Raw genomic sequence first — 17,032 nt, 5'->3', positions numbered from 1 at the left:
GAGGTTCCTTCCAACTATGATTCTATTAGGAAGAACTTCTTGACTGCTAGAGTGGTTCCTCAGTGAAACAGGCTTCCTCGGGAGGTGGTGGGCTCTCCTTCCTTGGAGGTTTTTCAACAGAGGCTAGATGGCCCTCTGACAGCGATGAAGATCCTGTGAATTTAGGGGGAGGTTTTTGTGAGTTTCCTGCATTGTGCAGGGGGTTGGACTAGAGGACCCTGGAGGTCCCTTCCAACTCTAGGATTCTATGATTCTAAGTTAATGGAAGGCAGAGACTGGGGTTCAGCTGGGATCTTCTAGAAATGGCTTGGGATTTCGACGGGTCAAAACCTGCAGCAGCACCTCTGTGAAACTCCTGCTGGACTATCAGTTGATCTGCTCCTTCTTCTTCTTTCGTAGCTGAAAAGGTGATGTGAAGATGTCCGTGTCTGGTGAACCTGCCATGGATTCTCTCCAGATAGGTAAGATTCCGCGCATGGCTGAGAAGGGAGGGGCTGCTCGGCTTAGCAGCTGGACGGAGGGTTGTGGAGAGCCGTGAGGATCTACCAAGAGAACATTCCTCTCAGAAGCAGGGGGCTTCTTTGGAGGGCTGACTTGAAGTGTAGTTGGATACATCGGTTTGGTGAATTTTTATTTATTTTTTAATTTATTCAATTTTTAGCCCATCTTTCCCGTAGAGAAGCGGCCCCGTGGCGCAGAGTGTTAAAGCAGCAGTACTGTGATCTGTACTCTCTGCTCACGACCTGAGTTCGATCGCGGCGAAAGCTTGTTTATACCCCGCCCTCCACTCCGAATCTCAGAGTCTCAGAGCGGCTCACAATCTCCTTTACCTTCCTCCCCCACAACAGACACGCTGTGAGATGGGTGGGGCTTAGAGAGTTCTCACAGCGGCTGCCCTTTCAAGGACAACTCCTGCCACTTGCACCTGCTTGAATGGCCTTGGGTCAGACAGAGCTCTCTTATCTGGGAGAATCGGGTTTGATTCCCCAATCCTCCACTTGCAGCTGCTGGAATGGCCTTGGGTCAGCCAGAGCTCTCTTATCTGGGAGAACCGGGTTGGATTCCCCACTCCTCCACTTGCAGCTGCTGGATTGGCCTGGGGTCAGCCAGAGCTCTCTTATCTGGGAGAACTGGGTTGGATTCCCCACTCCTCCACTTGCACCTGCTGGAATGGCCTTGGGTCAGACAGAGCTCTCTTATCTGGGAGAATCGGTTTTGATTCCCCAATCCTCCACTTGCAGCTGCTGGAATGGCCTTGGGTCAGCCATAGCTCTCTTATCTGGGAGAACCGGGTTGGATTCCCCACTCCTTCACTTGCACCTGCTGGAATGGCCTTGGGTCAGCCATAGCTCTCTTATCTGGGAGAACCGGGTTGGATTCCCCACTCCTTCACTTGCACCTGCTGGAATGGCCTTGGATCAGCCATAGCTCTCTTATCTGGGAGAATCGGTTTTGATTCCCCACTCCTCCACTTGCAGCTGCTGGAATGGCCTTGGGTCAGCCAGAGCTCTCTTATCTGGGAGAACCGGGTTGGATTCCCCACTCCTTCACTTGCACCTGCTGGAGTGGCCTTGGGTCAGCCAGAGCTCTCTTATCTGGGAGAACCGGGTTGGATTCCCCACTCCTTCACTTGCACCTGCTGGAGTGGCCTTGGGTCAGCCACAAGTTCTCTCAAGGCTGTTCTGCTCAGGAGCAGTTTCTGTCCTAGCTCTCTCAGCCCCACGTACCTCACAAGGTGTCTGTTGTGGGGAGGGGAAGGGAACGGAGATTGCAAGCTGCTCTGAGACTCCAAAGTGGCCATTTTCTCCAGAGCAACGGATCTCTATAGTCTGGGGATGAACTGTAATTCCAGGGCATCTCCAGGTCTCACCTGGAGACTGGCATCTCTAGCCAGAGCACACCCGAGGTACCGAACATTGTATTGGGCATAGCAGAATTAAAAAAAAATCTGGGTTTTGTTCTTTAAAAAAGAAAGGAAGCTCCTTGACCTTGCGGCTGTGAAGATATGCTTTAAAGAGCACAATCACTGAAGTCAGAGAAGTAGCCAGATAAGATTCCTGGGACAGGTTTGGTGGAACCAGGGCTTTTTTGGGAGCAGGAGCAGAGCTCCGCCTCCCATAAGAACATAAGAGAAGCCATGTTGGATCAGGCCAATGGCCCATCCAGTCCAACACACTGTGTCACATAAGAACATAAGAGAAGCCATGTTGGATCAGGCCAATGGCCCATCCAGTCCAACACTCTGTGTCACACAGTGGCCAAAAAACTCAGGCGCCATCAGGAGGTCCATCAGTGGGGCTAGGACACTAGAAGCCCTCCCACTGTGCCCCCTCCAAGCACCAAGAATACAAAGCATCACTGCCCCAGACATGAGAACTTAAGAGAAGCCATGTTGGATCAGGCCAGTGGCCCATCCAGTCCAACACTCTGTGTCACACAGTGGCCAAAAAACCCAGGTGCCATCAGGAGGTCCATCAGTGGGGCTAGGACACTAGAAGCCCTCCCACTGTGCCCCCTCCAAGCACCAAGAATACAAAGCATCACTGCCCCAGACATGAGAACTTAAGAGAAGCCATGTTGGATCAGGCCAATGGCCCATCCAGTCCAACACTCTGTGTCACACAGTGGCCAAAAAAACCAGATGCAATAAGGAGGTCCACCAGTGGGGCCAGTACACTAGAAGTCCTCAGACTGTACCCCCCCCCAAACACCAAGAATACAGAGCATTCCTGCCCCAGATAGAAGAACATAAGAGGAGCCCTGTTGGATCAGGCCAATGGCCCATCCAGTCCAACACTCAGCATCACACAAGTGGCCAAAAGACCCAGATGCAATAAGGAGGTCCACCAGTGGGGCCAGGACACTAGAAGCCCTCCTGCGCTTGCCCCCCACCAAGCACCAAGAATACAGAGCATAACTGCCCCAGACAGAGAGTGCCAGCAAAACACTGTGGCTAAGAGCCACTGATGGACCTCTGCTCCAGGTGTTGATCCAATCCCCTCTTGAAGGTGGCTATACTTGTAGCCGCCACCACCACCTCCTGTGGCAATGAATTCCATGAGTTAATCACCCTTTGGGTGAAGAAGGATTCCCTTTTATCAGTTCTAACCTGACTGCTCAGCAATTTCACTGAGTGCCCATGAGTTCTCATATTGTGAGAAAGGGAGAAAAGTACTTCTTTCTTCACCTTCTCTATCCCGTGCATAACCTTATAAACCTCTTATCATGTCACCCCCTCAGTCGACGTCCCCCTTCCAATCTGGAATAAAGTCTGCAAATCAGAGAAGCCCTGACACTTTGCCTGATTGAAACAGGATCACAGAATTCATTTTTTTCCTTAGTGCAGAATTGCAGTTTCACAGGCCCGAGCATCCCAGGCTCATATCCGGCAGGGATGTCCAGCTTGGCATGGTGGTTAAGTGTGCGGACTCTGATCTGGGTTCGATTCCCTACTCCTCCACTTGCACCTGCTGGAATGGCCTTGGGACAGCCATAGCTCTTGCAGAGCTTGTCCTTGAAAGGGCAGCTGCTGGGAGAGCCCTTTCAGCCCCACCCACCTCACAGGGTGTCTGTCGTGGGGGAGGAAGGGAAAGGAGATTGTGAGCCGCTCTGAGACTCTGTTCTTGAGAGGGCAGCTTCTGGGAGAGCTCTCTCAGCCCCACCCACCTCACAGGGTGTCTATTGTGGGGGAGGAAGGGAAAGGAGATTGTGAGCCGCTCTGAGACTCTGTTCTTGAGAGGGCAGCTTCTGGGAGAGCTCTCTCAGCCCCACCCACCTCACAGGGTGTCTGTTGTGGGGGAGGAAGATAAAGGAGATTGTGAGCCACTCTGAGATTCGGAGTGGAGGGCGGGATATAAATCCAATATCTTCTTCTTCTTCTTCTTCCTTTATACCTGGTGCTGTCTCCTCTACTCTGAGCTCCTGCTTCTTTTTGTCGGACATCTTCTTTGTCGCAGTGCAGCCCCATGAACTAATTTCTCTTTGCTTTGATCGTGGAGCCCCTGTTCATTTTTAAATCAGAAAGCTTCTTTCTTTCATTTCTCTGCCCCCTCCTCCGCACACCCTGGGTGGGTGGGGGGGAAGATGTGGGGTAAGCGTTCCCAGGGGCACATCCATTAAAAATCTTCTGTTTAAAAAATCCTTTCGCTTTTTGTACCCACTGAAATATTAACATGACAGCCGAAGGAGACAGCGAAACCCACTTAGGGAACAACCAAGGAGGCCATGATGCCGTGTCGCGCTGGCCATTGACTCCACGCGCAGAGTGCTGCTTCCCCAAATCCCAGGGGCTGTTCACGGAAAAAGGACACAAAGTGGATTCCCGACAGGCTGACAGCTGAAGTTTTCTTAAGACCAGGGTTTCTGGCCTTCCAGAAGTACAACCAGGCCTCAGCATTTAGTTCCCCTGGAGAAAATGGCTGCTTTCGAAGGTGCCCTTGAGGCAGAATTTATTTATGTACACCTCACTGTACCTTTAGTAACCCAAACGACCTCAGAAACTTACCCAGATAAACTTTATTACACTGAAGTTCAACTCTGGGCAGAAGGCTTGAAGATACATAAGTAGAAAGGCAAAACGATAGATAACATTAGTACAGCTTCCAGATAAAGTAGAAGGTTATGCATTTAGTATTCAGATGAACTTTACCCAGTTCTCGCAGCTAAGCTTACTCTTATCTTATAATCTAATACCTGGAAGAAGCAGTAAAACTATGAAAACCCAAGTCCCATTCTATATCAGAGTTATATTCTATGTTTGAGAATATAGGCTACGTTTGAGTTATTTCCTTTTGTTTCTTTTGAGTTATTTTCATTGTTTCCATTCATACGTTTTAAGCCTCCTGCGTGAAGTGTGATCAAAGCTTATTCGTTCATCTGTATGAGTTTCGGAAAGCTACAGGTTGTTTGGGTTACTGAGGGTACAAGGTGTACAAAATAATTCCCGCCTCAGCCCTCTGTGGTATCACATCCTCCCCCAAGCACCCCTCCCCAAACTTTGCCCTCCCCCAGTTGGCAACTTTTAAGTGATCCGTGTTTGCCTCTTCCTAGGCAGGTTGTGGGTCAGCCCTGTTCATAAGGCGAGCAAGGTTGGCCCGTGTGACTCTGTGTCATAATGTCACAGAGTCACATGGGGTGCCCTATTTGGCAGCCCCAGAAAGCCAGGATCCTACGCCATCACCTAGTTTGTCCAGTTTGGTGTAATGGTGAAGCGCACGGACTCTTATGGGGGAGAACCAGGTTTGAGACCCCACTCCTCCACTGGTAGCTGCTGGAATTGCCTTGGGTCAGCCGTAGCTCTCACAGAGTTGTCCTTGAAAGGGCAGCCTTCTGTGAGAGCTCTCTCAGGCGCACCTACCTCACAGGGAGCCTGTTGCGGGGGAAGGAGATAAAGGAGATTGTGAGCTGCTCTGAGACTCCAATTCAGAGAGAAGGGCGGGATATAAATCTACGGTCTTCTTCTTCACTATATCACCCTGAGGTTCCTTGTGTCCTCAAAACCTGCCCTACCATGTTTAACCCCCAAATTGGGAATTTCCCGAGATGGAGCAATGTGATGTGGTGGCTAAAAAAGGCAAATGCAATTTTGGGCTGTATCAACAGAAGTCTAGTGTCCAGATCACGTGAAGTGATGGGATCGCTTTACTCTGCTCTGGTAAGACCTCACCTGGAGTCTTGGGTTCAGTTTGGGGCACCACATTCTAAGAAGGATATAGACAAGCTGGAACAGGTCCAGAGGAGGGCGACGAAGATGGTGAGGGGTCTGGAGACCAAGTCCTATGAGGAAAGGTTGAAGGAGCTGGGCCTGTTTAGCCTGGAGAGGAGGCGGCTGAGAGGTGATAGGATCACCAACTTCAAGTCCTCGAAGGGCTGTCATGTAGAGGAGGGGGTGGAATTGTTTTCTGTGCCCCCAGAAGGTAGGACCAGAACCAATGGGTTGAAATTAAATCAAAAGAGTTTCCGGCTCAACATTAGGAAGAACTTCCTGACTTTTAGAGCGATTCCTCAGAGGAACAGGCTTCCTCCTTGGGAGGTGGTGGGCTCTCCTTCCTTGGAGGTTTTGAAACAGAGGCTAGATGGCCATCTGACAGCGATGAGGATCCTGTGAATTTAGGGGGAGGTCTTTGTGAGTTTCCTGCCTTGTGCAGGGGGTTGGACTAGATGACCCTGGAGGTCCCTTCCACCTCTAGGATTCTACCATTGTGTCATCTGGCCACTCTAGATTCAATCCACTGGGGAGTGGGGTTTTTTTATGTGTGTGCCCCACTGAGACGAAGCCCCTGAGGCTTGTTGTACTCTGCTCTGAGCCCCTGAACTGGGAACGGGCAGAACAGAAATATACAAATAACAACAACAGGAGAACTTCCCCAGTGGATTGCACACCTTACTGAACGAAAGGGGCCACAAAACCGCTCCAGTTCTTTGGAAAAGCCCAGTCTCTCCCTCCTCTAGTGGAGAGAGGCCCCACTGCCAGGGGGCCAGATGCCGACGGATAAAGTGAAAGCTGAACCCCCCCCCCGCCTCCCTCCCTGAGGCAGCAGCTGGATCCTGTCAGCTAAGGAGCACCAAGGGGGGGGGTGGAATTGGGAGAGAGGAGAATAATTAACTGGCTCCCTTAATTGGAACCATGCGCCGGCCAGGGCTGGGAAGCGGGAGTGCGGTCAATGTGACGACGGGGCGGGGAGACGTGTCTGGCCCGTGGAGCTTGCTTTGCGTGGGCGAGAGAGGAGGCTTCCAGGGTGCATTGAACTCCAGGACGGCACGCAACCTGGTCCACCATCGTGGAGAAGAAAAGGGGAGGTCTCTGAACCCCAGCTGCCCCCCCTGTAATCAACACTAGCCCCCCCCTTTCCAAAACGAGCCCTCCTCTTTCAAAAGCGGTTGGGATGCAAGTCAGCCATCTCATGCAGACGCCTCTGGTTTTAATTACCTTCCCCCATGAAGGTCACTTAGTGACCAAGTTGGGCTGTTCGCTCTCTCTCTCTCTCTTTCGTCCTATCCTACCTTTCAGGGCTGTTGTGAGGGAGGGCAATATGTACCGCCTTGAGCTGATGGGAGAAGAAGAAGAAGATATTGGATTTATATCCCACCCTCCACTCCAAATGTCAGAGTTTCAGAGCGGCTCACAATCTCCTTTACTTTCCTCCCCCACAACGGACACCCTGTGAGGTGGGTGGGGCTGAGAGGGCTCTGACAGAACCTGCACTTTCAAGGACAACTCCTACTAGAGCTACAGCTGACCCAAGGCCATGCCAGCAGCTGCAAGTGGAGGAGTGGGGAGTCAGACCTAGTTCTCCCGCATAGGAGTCTGCACACTTCACCACTACACCCAACTGGAGGAGGAGAAGGAGAAGACTGCAGATTTATATCCCGCCCTTCTGTCTGAATCAGAGACTCAGAGCGGCTTACAATCTCCTATAACTTCTCCCTCCACAACAGGTACCTTGTGAGGTGGATGGAGCTGAGAGCGCTCTCCCAGCAGCTGCCCTTTCAAGGACAACTGCCAGAGCTATGGCTGACCCAAGGCCATTCCAGCAGGTGCAAGTGGAGGAGTGGGGAATCAAACCCGGTTCTCCCAGATAAGAGTCTGCACACTTAACCACTGCATCCAACTGGAGGAGGACGAGAAGACTGCAGATTTATACCCTGCCCTTCTGTCTGAATCAGAGACTCAGAGCGGCTTGCAATCTCCTATAACTTCTCTCCCCACAACAGACACCCTGTGAGAAAGGTGGGGCTGAGAGGGCTCTCCCAGCAGCTGCCCTTTCAAGGACAAGTCCTGCTGATGGCTGACCCAAGGCCATTCCAGCAGCTGCAAGTGGAGGAGTTGGGAATCCAACCCGGTTCTCCCAGATAAGAGAGCTCTGGCTGACCCAAGGCCATTCCAGCAGCTGCAAATGGAGGAGTGGGGAATCCAACCCGGTTCTCCCAGATAAGAGAGCTCTGGCTGACCCAAGGCCATTCCAGCAGGTGCAAGTGGAGGAATGGGGAATCAAACCCGGTTCTCCCAGATAAGAGAGCTCTGGCTGACTCAAGGCCATTGCAGCAGCTGCAGTTGGAGGAGTGGGGAATCCAACCCGGTTGTCCCAGATAAGAGCGCTCTGGCTTACCCATGGCCATTCCAGCAGCTGCAAGGGGAGGAGTGGGGAATCAAACCCGGTTCTCCCAGATAAGAGAGCTCTGGCTGACCCAAGGCCATTCCAGCAGCTGCAAGGGGAGGAGTGGGGAATCAAACCCGGTTCTCCCAGATAAGAGAGCTCTGGCTGACCCAAGGCCATTCCAGCAGCTGCAAGTGGAGGAGGGGGGAATCCAACCCGGTTCTCCCAGATAAGAGAGCTCTGGCTGACCCAAGGCCATTCCAGCAGCTGCAAGTGGAGGAGTGGGGAATCCAACCCGGTTCTCCCAGATAAGAGAGCTCTGGTGACTCAAGGCCATTCCATCAGCTGCAAGTGGAGGAGTGGGGAATCCAACCCGGTTCTCCCAGATAAGAGAGCTCTGGCTGACCCAAGGCCATTCCAGCAGCTGCAAGTGGAGGATTGCGGAATCCAACCCGGTTCTCCCAGATAAGAGAGCTCTGGCTGACCCAAGGCCATTCCAGCAGCTGCAAGTGGAGGAGTGGGGAATCCAACCCGGTTCTCCCAGATAAGAGAGCTCTGGTGACTCAAGGCCATTGCAGCAGGTACAAGTGGAGGAGTGGGGAATCCAACCCGGTTGTCCCAGATAAGAGTCTGCACACTTAACCACGACACCAAACTGGCTCTTGGGAGAAAGGGTGGAATAAAACTGCGCCAGATAGAATCAAGCGGTCAAGAAGGTTCTTCTGGGCAGTTCTCTGTGAGCTGCGAAAGTGCAAAATGCAGGAAGCTGTCTTAATATGATATCAGTCCATCAAGGTCAGTCTTGTCTGCTCAGACTGGCAGCGGCTCTCCGAGGTCTCAGGGAGGGGTCTTTCCCATCACATATGGTTCTTTTTTAACTGGAGATGCTGGGGACTGAACCGGGGACCTTCCGCATGCCAAGCAGAGGCTCTGCCGCTGATCCACAGCTCCCTTCCCTTTGCTTGGGACTGGCGTGTGCAGAAATGGGCGCATGAGGCAGCCTCACACACCAATTCTGCGCACGATGGGAATTCCAGCCCTCCCTTTGCTTTCAACACAAAATGTATCTGGGGGAGCTGCAAATCCAGGCGAGGGAAACTCAGAAAGGGGCGCCGCACCTTCTTCTCTCGGGCAACCGTTGTCTTCTGCTGGGGGTGGAAAGTGTCCTCAAGTCACTGTTGACGTACAATGACTTTCCTGGGGTTTTCGAGGCAAGAGACCTCCGGAGAGGTTTGCCATCGCCTGCCTTTGCATAGCAAACCATGACCTCTCGTCTATAGGCTAACTGGGGTCATCCCTGCTTAGATTCTGAGATCGGGTTATTCTAGGCCAGGGGTGTCAAACATCTGGCCTGGGGGCCGAATCAAGCCCTCAGAGGGTTCCTATCGGGCCCCCGAGCAATTGGCTGTCATCTGCTTCCTTCTCCCTCTCTCTTGTTTCTTTCTGCATCACAGCTTGCTTTGCCAGGCTTGCTCAATCGCACAGGAACTACAGAGTAAAGCTTTGTCTTCTCCATTGGCTGAGACTCCTCCTTTGGGGAGGAAGGAGGGGGGGAGGGAGAGCTTGCTTTGCCAGGGTCTTTCAATTGCACATTGGAGCTACTGAGCCAAGCCTCTCTTCCTTCTATTGGCTGAGGCTCCTCCCCCTTCTGGTCCCCTGGGGAAGGAAGGAAAGAGGCAGAGCTTCCTTTGGCCAGTTCCCTGGATCCCATGGGAGAAATGCAAAGAAAACACCTTTAAGACCAACAAGTTGCTAATGCTTTAAGCATGTTTTAAGTTGTTTTTTTTTTTTAAAAAATCTTTGTCTGTATCCTTTATAAAGGTTCTATCTCTGCTGCTATAGCAATCCGGAGTATGCTGTTCAGGTGTTGTTCAGGTGTGTCTGTATGTTGCAAACCTACTTATGATTTATTGACATTCCTTACAGAAATCTCATGGCCATTGCTTTGAGCCTAAGAACCAGGGGGAAAACATGAAATGGCTGGGCGTTGCGAGCTTTTGTACATAAGTTGCTTCATGCGCTGGTCAGCCAATGGAGAAAACAGAGGCTTTGCTCTGTAGCTCTGCTGTGTGATCAAGCAAGCTGTGATGCAGAAGGAAGCAAGAGAGGGAGAAGGAAGCAGATGACAGTGAGTTGCTTGCGGGCCTCTGAGGGCCTGATCTCGCCTCGGGCCACCCATTTGACACCCCTGGGTTTTCAAGCCAAGAGAGAAACAGAGGTGGGTTTTCCCTTGCCTGCCGCTGCGTGTCAACCCTGGACTTCCTGGGTCGTCTCCCACCCGAGTTTACACGAGGGTTGACCCCGTTTAGCTTCTGAGACCTTATTTATTTGATTCATTTATATTCCGCCCTATCCCAAATGGGCTCAGGGTGGATCACATACACCTTCTGAGATCGGTATAGCCTGGGTTATCCAAAGGACCTTACTGTCTTCTGCAGGGAGGAAACATTTGTTCCTCCATGAAGTCTGTGCAGAAGGGAATCTTTGTGTATCTATTTCCATTTCAAGAGTTTAAAAAATGAAGTCTGTGCAGGGGGAATAATGTTTGATTTGGAGCTTCAAAGAACAGGGAAGGGAAAGACCGACGTCTGAGCCCAACAATGTTTTATTCAGCAGATGGTTTTCGGCCTCATTAGCTTCAGGCTGGAGTAGATGCAGAGTTTAACTAAGAGGCTCTCCTCAGCTGAATCAGCCTCAAGGCTTTGGAAACCATACGATTCTGAAAAGCAACTGGATTTTGGCAGGCAGCAGACAAACTCAACTTGGGAGGTGTAAAGAATGCAGATCTTGTAGACACGGCTGGAGTTGTTTGGGGGGAGAGAGTAGTTAACCATGGCATTTCAAGGGACGCTAGTTACAACTTTAAAAAGTAAAAGGCAGTCCCCTGTGCAAGCACTAGTCGTTTCCGACTCTGGGGTGATGTTGCTTTCACAACGTTTTCACGGGAGACTTTTTATGGGGTGGTTTGTCCTTGCCTTCTCCAGTCCTCTCCACTTCCCCCCCAGCAAGCCGGGTACTCATTTGACCGACCTCGGAAGGATGGAAGGCTGAGTCAACCTGGAGCTGGCTACCTGAACTCAGCTTCCACCAGGGATCGAACTCAGGTCGTGAGCAGAGCTTAGGACTGCAGTACTGCAGCTTTACCACTCTGCACCACGGGGCTCTTTACTTTACTGATTTATTGATTGATTTCATTGATGTCTGTGAGGTAGGTTGAACTGAGAGTTTGTGACTGACCCAAGGTCACTCAGGGAACTTTCATGGTAGAGGGGGGACTCAAACCCAGGTCTCTCAAATCCTAGCCTGGCACTGGTACCACTACACCAGGCTGGCTCTCATCTTGAACTTGGCACTATACAAATATGGCTTTTCTTCACAGACTAGTGGTAGGGGAACTGAGGCACAGTAATGGAGAAAACAGAAGCAATCTCTGGGCCAAAAGAGGCCAAATTGAAGAGCACACGAGCCTTTTCCATCGTAGCTCCACACTGGTGGAATCAACTACCGGATGAAGTGCAGACCCTGCGGAGTCTTGATAATTCCATAGGGCCTGCAAGACTACTCTTTTATCTTATCTGGGAGAAACCGGGTTTGATTCCCCACTCCTCCACTTGCACCTGCTAGCATGGCCTTGGGTCAGCCATAGCTCTGGCAGAGGTTGTCCTTGAAAGGACAGCTGCTGTGAGAGCCCTCTCCAGCCCCACCCACCTCACAGGGTGTCTGTTGTGGGTGTGGGGGGAAGGTAAAGGAGTTTGTGAGCCGCTCTGAGACTCTTCGGAGTGGAGGGTGGGATATAAATCCAATATCTTCATCTACCTAACAGGGTGTCTGTTGTGGGGGAGGAAGGTAAAGGAGATTGTGAGCCGCTCTGAGACTCTTCGGAGTGGAGGGTGGGATATAAATCCAATATCTTCATCTACCTCACAGGGTGTCTGTTGTGGGGGTGGAAGGTAAAGGAGATTGTGAGCCGCTCTGAGACTCTTTGGAGTGGAGGGCAGGATATAAATCCAATATCTTCATCTACCTCACAGGGTGTCTGTTGTGGGGGAGGAAGGTAAAGGAGATTGTGAGCCGCTCTGAGACTCTTCGGAGTGGAGGGCGGGATATAAATCCAATATCTTCATCTTATTCATCTTCTTTTTAAAATGGCCTTCTCTTAAATATAGACCTGTAGCCATAATCTACTATATCCAGCCACCAAACTCATTGAGGAAAATATCTGATATACAGCACCGCAAATGTTAATTTTAATTGTAAATGATGGTTTTAATTATGATGGTTTTATTTAAATGAATCGATTGTACTGATGTTTTATATTGTAAACTGCAATTTATATGTTGTGAGCCTCCCTGAACCTGCTTCGGCGGGGAGGGCGGGATATAAATAAAATGTATTATTATTATTATTATTAATGCAAAATCTGGTGGTAAAAAAATAAAAGGCTGAGCTGGAAACACCCCCCCCCATTTATATTTTCCCCTCCCTCTGTCCAGGAGACATTTAATGTGAGAATGTATGAAATGTAGTCAGACCGTAAAATCTGTCTTTTAAATAAGATACTAGTCCACAAGAATCTTTCCTTCTTGTGTTGTGGGCTACCGACAAACTGGAGAGCCAGTTTGGTGTAGTGGTTAAGTGCGCGGACTCTTATCTGGGAGAACCGGGTTTGATTCCCCACTCCTCCACTTGCACCTGCTGAGATGGCCTTGGTCAGCCAGAGCTCTCTTATCTGGGAGAACTGGGTTTGATTCCCCACTCCTCCACTTGCAGCTGCTGGAATGGCCTTGGGTCAGCCAGAGCTCTCTTATCTGGGAGAACCGGGTTTGATTCCCCACTCCTCCACTTGCAGCTGCTGGAATGGCCTTGGGTCAGCCATAGCTCTCTTATCTGGGAGAACCGGGTTTGATTCCCCACTCCTCCACTTGCACTTGCTGGAATGGCCTTGGGTCAGCCAGAGCTCTCTTATCTGGAGAACCTGGTTGGATTCCCCACTCCTCCACTTGCAGCTGCTGGAATGGCCTTGGGTCAGCCAGAGCTCTGTTATCTGGGAGAACCGGGTTTGATTCCCCACTCCTCCACTTGCACCTGCTGGAATGGCCTTGATTCAGCCAGAGCTCTCTTATCTGGGAGAACCGGTTTGATTCCCCACTCCCCCACTTGCAGCTGCTTGAATGGTCTTGGGTCAGCCAGAGCTCTCTTATCTGGGAGAACCGGGTTGGATTCCCCACTCCTCCACTTGCAGCTGCTGGAATGGCCTTGGGTCAGCCAGAGCTCTCTTATCTGGTAGAACCGGGTTTGATTCCCCACTCCTCGCTTGCACCTGCTGGAATGGCCTTGGGTCAGCCAGAGCTCTTTAGGAGTTGTCCTGGAAAGGGTAGCTGCTGCAAGAGTTTTCTCAGTCCCACCCACCTCACAGGGTGTCTGTTGTGGAGGGGGGTGGGGAGGTAAAGGAGATTGTGACTGCTCTGAGATTCAGAGTTTAGGGCAGGATATAAATGCAATATCTTCTTCTTCTTCAACATCTGTGAGAAAACGCAGAGCCAGAACTCGATTGGGGTGACGGAATCTTCCATTTGTGGACACCTGGAGGGGGTTTGCGGTCATTCTGGGCGATGAAGATAATTTTAGTTGACAGGTCTTTGTTTTCTTACATGCCAGGTACAAACGGTGAGCGTTCCCAAACTCCGTCTCCGTCAAATTCTCCCAGACTTCACAATGAAAGCTGTAGCATCGCTCCGCTCACCCCGTCCCAGTCCCCGGTAAGTGAAGAAAAAAAAAGACCCAGTGCCTTTTAAAGATGGGTATGCCAAGTCCCCCCCAAGGGCCAGGTGTCTTCTGGAGAGCCAGAGAGAAGATAATATCTAGGGAGAAGCAATACTGGGGAGTGCCGAACCCCTGCCCCATTCTTCTCTGCTGCCTGGGCCTCCAGCCCTTCACGGTGTGGTTTGGGACTGCACGCCTGTGAGCTGAGATAGGAGTTTCTTCAGCTTTGGACAGGGAAAGTGTTATTGTAAACTTCCCCTTTCTGACACGTTTCCTCTGAAGTTTCCCCCGGGTGGTTTGTTCTCAGATTACAGACTGGGTTTTGATGGGGCAACCTCAGATGATCGTCTCTTATGGGGTGACCTTCTCAGAGGAAAAGAATTTTTAAAAAATTCTGCTTTAAAGTTATTACAAGAGAAGAAAACATGATGCAGTTCACTAGACCTTTAGTGCCCTCTCCCTGGATCTTTCTCTCTTTCTTTCTTTCTTTCTTTCTTTCTTTCTTTCTTTCTTTCTTTCTTTCTTTCTTTCTTCTTTCTTTTCTTTCTTTCTTTCTTTCTCTCTTTCTCATTCTCTCTCTCTTTCTCTCTTTCTCTCTCTCTTTCTTTCTCTCTCTCTCTCTTTCTTTCTCTCTCTCTTTCTTTCTCTCTCTCTCCCTCTTTCTTTCTTTCCCTCTTTCCCTCCTCTCTTTCTTTCTTCTTTTCTTTCTTTCTTTCTTCTTTCTTTCTTTCTTTCTTTCTCTCTTTCTCATTCTCTCTCTCTTTCTCTCTCTCTTCTCTCTCATTTTCTCTCTCTCTTTCTTTCTTTCTTTCTTTTTTTCTCTCTTTCTCATTCTCTCTCTCTTTCTCTCTCTTTCTCTCTCTCTTTCTTTCTTTCTTTCTTTCTTTCTTTCTTTCTTTCTTTCTTTCTTTCTTTCTTTCTTCTTTCTTTCTTCTTTCTTTCTTTCTTTCTTTCTTTCTTTCTTTCTTTCTTTCTTTCTTTCTTTCTTCTTTCTTTCTTTCTTTCTTTCTTTCTTTCTTCTTCCTTCCTTCCTCTCTTTCTTTTTCTTTCTTTCTCTCTCTCTCTCCCTGCCTTCGTTCCCAAGGCAAGAGATGTCCAGAGGTAGTTCCCCATCACCTGCCTCTGTGTAGCAACCCAGGCCTCTCTGGGTGGTCTCCCATCCAAGGAGTAACCGAGGCCGACCCTACTTAGCTTCTGAGACCTGATGAGACCGGGCTGGCCTCTTAGTTTTGCTAGTTTTATGAAAGGAGTCCATCTGGAAATGATTTGTCAATGGCTATTGTCAAGATTGCATTATAATGAGGGATGATGTCATGGTTGTGTTTTGGTGTTTTCCAACCTCTGCAGAGCCACTTCCTCTGTGGCGGGGGAGACAGCCCTGTTTTGCTTCCAAGATGGACATGAGGCTGACTGGCCATCCATCCAAAATGAGGCCAAGTGCATCTTCCAATTGCTGCCAGCACCCAAAAATCTCCTTGCCTGTTAAGCAAGTTGATGCATAAAGAGAGGATCCTGCAGTATCCCTCTTTCCTTGCAGAACTGGTTTTCAATGTACAGGATTTTTTTTTAAGTGTTAGGGGCACTAACAAAACAAATACACCCCAGCCTACAGTCTGACACGGATTCTGTAAGAAGAAGACTATAGATTTATACCCTGCCCTTCTCTCTGAATCAGAGACTCAGAGCGGCTCACAATCTCCCATCTTCTCCCCCCACAACAGGCACCCTGTGAGGTGGGTGAGGCCGAGAGAGCTCTCTCAGAAGCTGCTCTTTCAAGGACAACTCCTGTGAGAGCTCAGGCTGACCCAAGGCCATTCCAGCAGCTGCAAGTAGAGGAGTGGGGAATCAATCCCGGTTCTCTCAGATAAGAGAGCTCTGGCTGACCCAAGGCCATTCCAGCAGCTGCAAGTAGAGGAGTGGGGAATCAATCCCGGTTCTCTCAGATAAGAGAGCTCTGGCTGACCCAAGGCCATTCCAGCAGCTGCAAGTGGAGGAGTGGGGAATCCAACCCGGTTCTCCCAAATAAGAGAGCTCTGGCTGACCCAAGGCCATTCCAGCAGGTGCGAGTGGAGGAGTGGGGAATCCAACCCGGTTCTCTCAGATAAGAGAGCTCTGGCTGACCCAAGGCCATTCCAGCAGCTGCAAGTGGAGGAGTGGGGAATCCAACCCGGTTCTCCCAAATAAGAGAGCTCTGGCTGACCCAAGGCCATTCCAGCAGGTGCGAGTGGAGGAGTGGGGAATCCAACCCGGTTCTCCCAAATAAGAGAGCTCTGGCTGACCCAAGGCCATTCCAGCAGGTGCGAGTGGAGGAGTGGGGATCCAACCGGTTCTCCCAGATAAGAGAGCTGTGGCTGATCTAAGGCCATTCCAGCAGTTGCAAGTGGAGGAGTGGGGAATCCAACCCGGTTCTCCCAGATAAGAGAGCTCTGGCTGACCCAAGGCCATTCCAGCAGGTGCGAGTGGAGGAGTGGGGAATCCAACCCGGTTCTCCCAAATAAGAGAGCTCTGGCTGACCCAAGGCCATTCCAGCAGGTGCGAGTGGAGGAGTGGGGAATCCAACCCGGTTCTCCCAGATAAGAGAGCTGTGGCTGACCCAAGGCCATTCCAGCAGTTGCAAGTGGAGGAGTGGGGAATCCAACCCGGTTCTCCCAGATAAGAGAGCTCTGGCTGACCCAAGGCCATTCCAGCAGGTGCGAGTGGAGGAGTGGGGAATCCAACCCGGTTCTCCCAGATAAGAGAGCTGTGGCTGATCTAAGGCCATTCCAGCAGCTGCAAGTGGAGGAGTGGGGAATCCAACCCGGTTCTCCCAGATAAGAGAGCTCTGGCTGAGCCAAGACCATTCCAGCAGGTGCGAGTGGAGGAGTGGGGAATCCAACCCGGTTCTCCCAGATAAGAGAGCTGTGGCTGATCTAAGGCCATTCCAGCAGCTGCAAGTGGAGGAGTGGGGAATCCAACCCGGTTCTCCCAGATAAGAGAGCTCTGGCTGACACAAGGCCATTCCAGCAGCTGCAGGTGGAGGAGTGGGGAATCCAATCCGGGTCTCCCATATAAGAGTCTGCACACTTCACTTCTGTAACAAACTGACTCTCTACCACCTAAGCCTGTGGAGTTTATGTGTTCTTATGGTTGTCAACTTCAGGTTAGGAAATTCCTAGAAATATTGGGGGGGGGGG

General features: G+C 50.7%; 1 protein-coding gene across 2 annotated transcripts in view; it reads left to right on the top strand.

The window, feature by feature from the left end:
- The first annotated feature begins 338 nt into the window (after positions 1-338).
- HSPA12B (heat shock protein family A (Hsp70) member 12B) overlaps positions 339-17,032 on the top strand; it is a 55,081-nt gene continuing 38,387 nt past the window's right edge. For both annotated transcript variants that reach the window (XM_060247214.1, XM_060247212.1), the window contains exons 1-2: positions 339-461; positions 13,755-13,855. In XM_060247214.1, coding sequence (XP_060103197.1) covers positions 419-461; positions 13,755-13,855 — 144 coding nt within the window. In that variant the 5' untranslated portion in view covers positions 339-418. The remainder of the gene's footprint in view (positions 462-13,754; positions 13,856-17,032) is intronic.

This window comes from Heteronotia binoei, chromosome 9 (genome assembly GCF_032191835.1).
Source record: "Heteronotia binoei isolate CCM8104 ecotype False Entrance Well chromosome 9, APGP_CSIRO_Hbin_v1, whole genome shotgun sequence".
In the NCBI taxonomy this organism is placed as follows: Eukaryota; Metazoa; Chordata; class Lepidosauria; order Squamata; family Gekkonidae; genus Heteronotia; species Heteronotia binoei.
The sequence above is the reverse complement of the archived record's forward strand: the minus strand, read 5'-3'. Positions and strand labels throughout refer to the sequence as shown.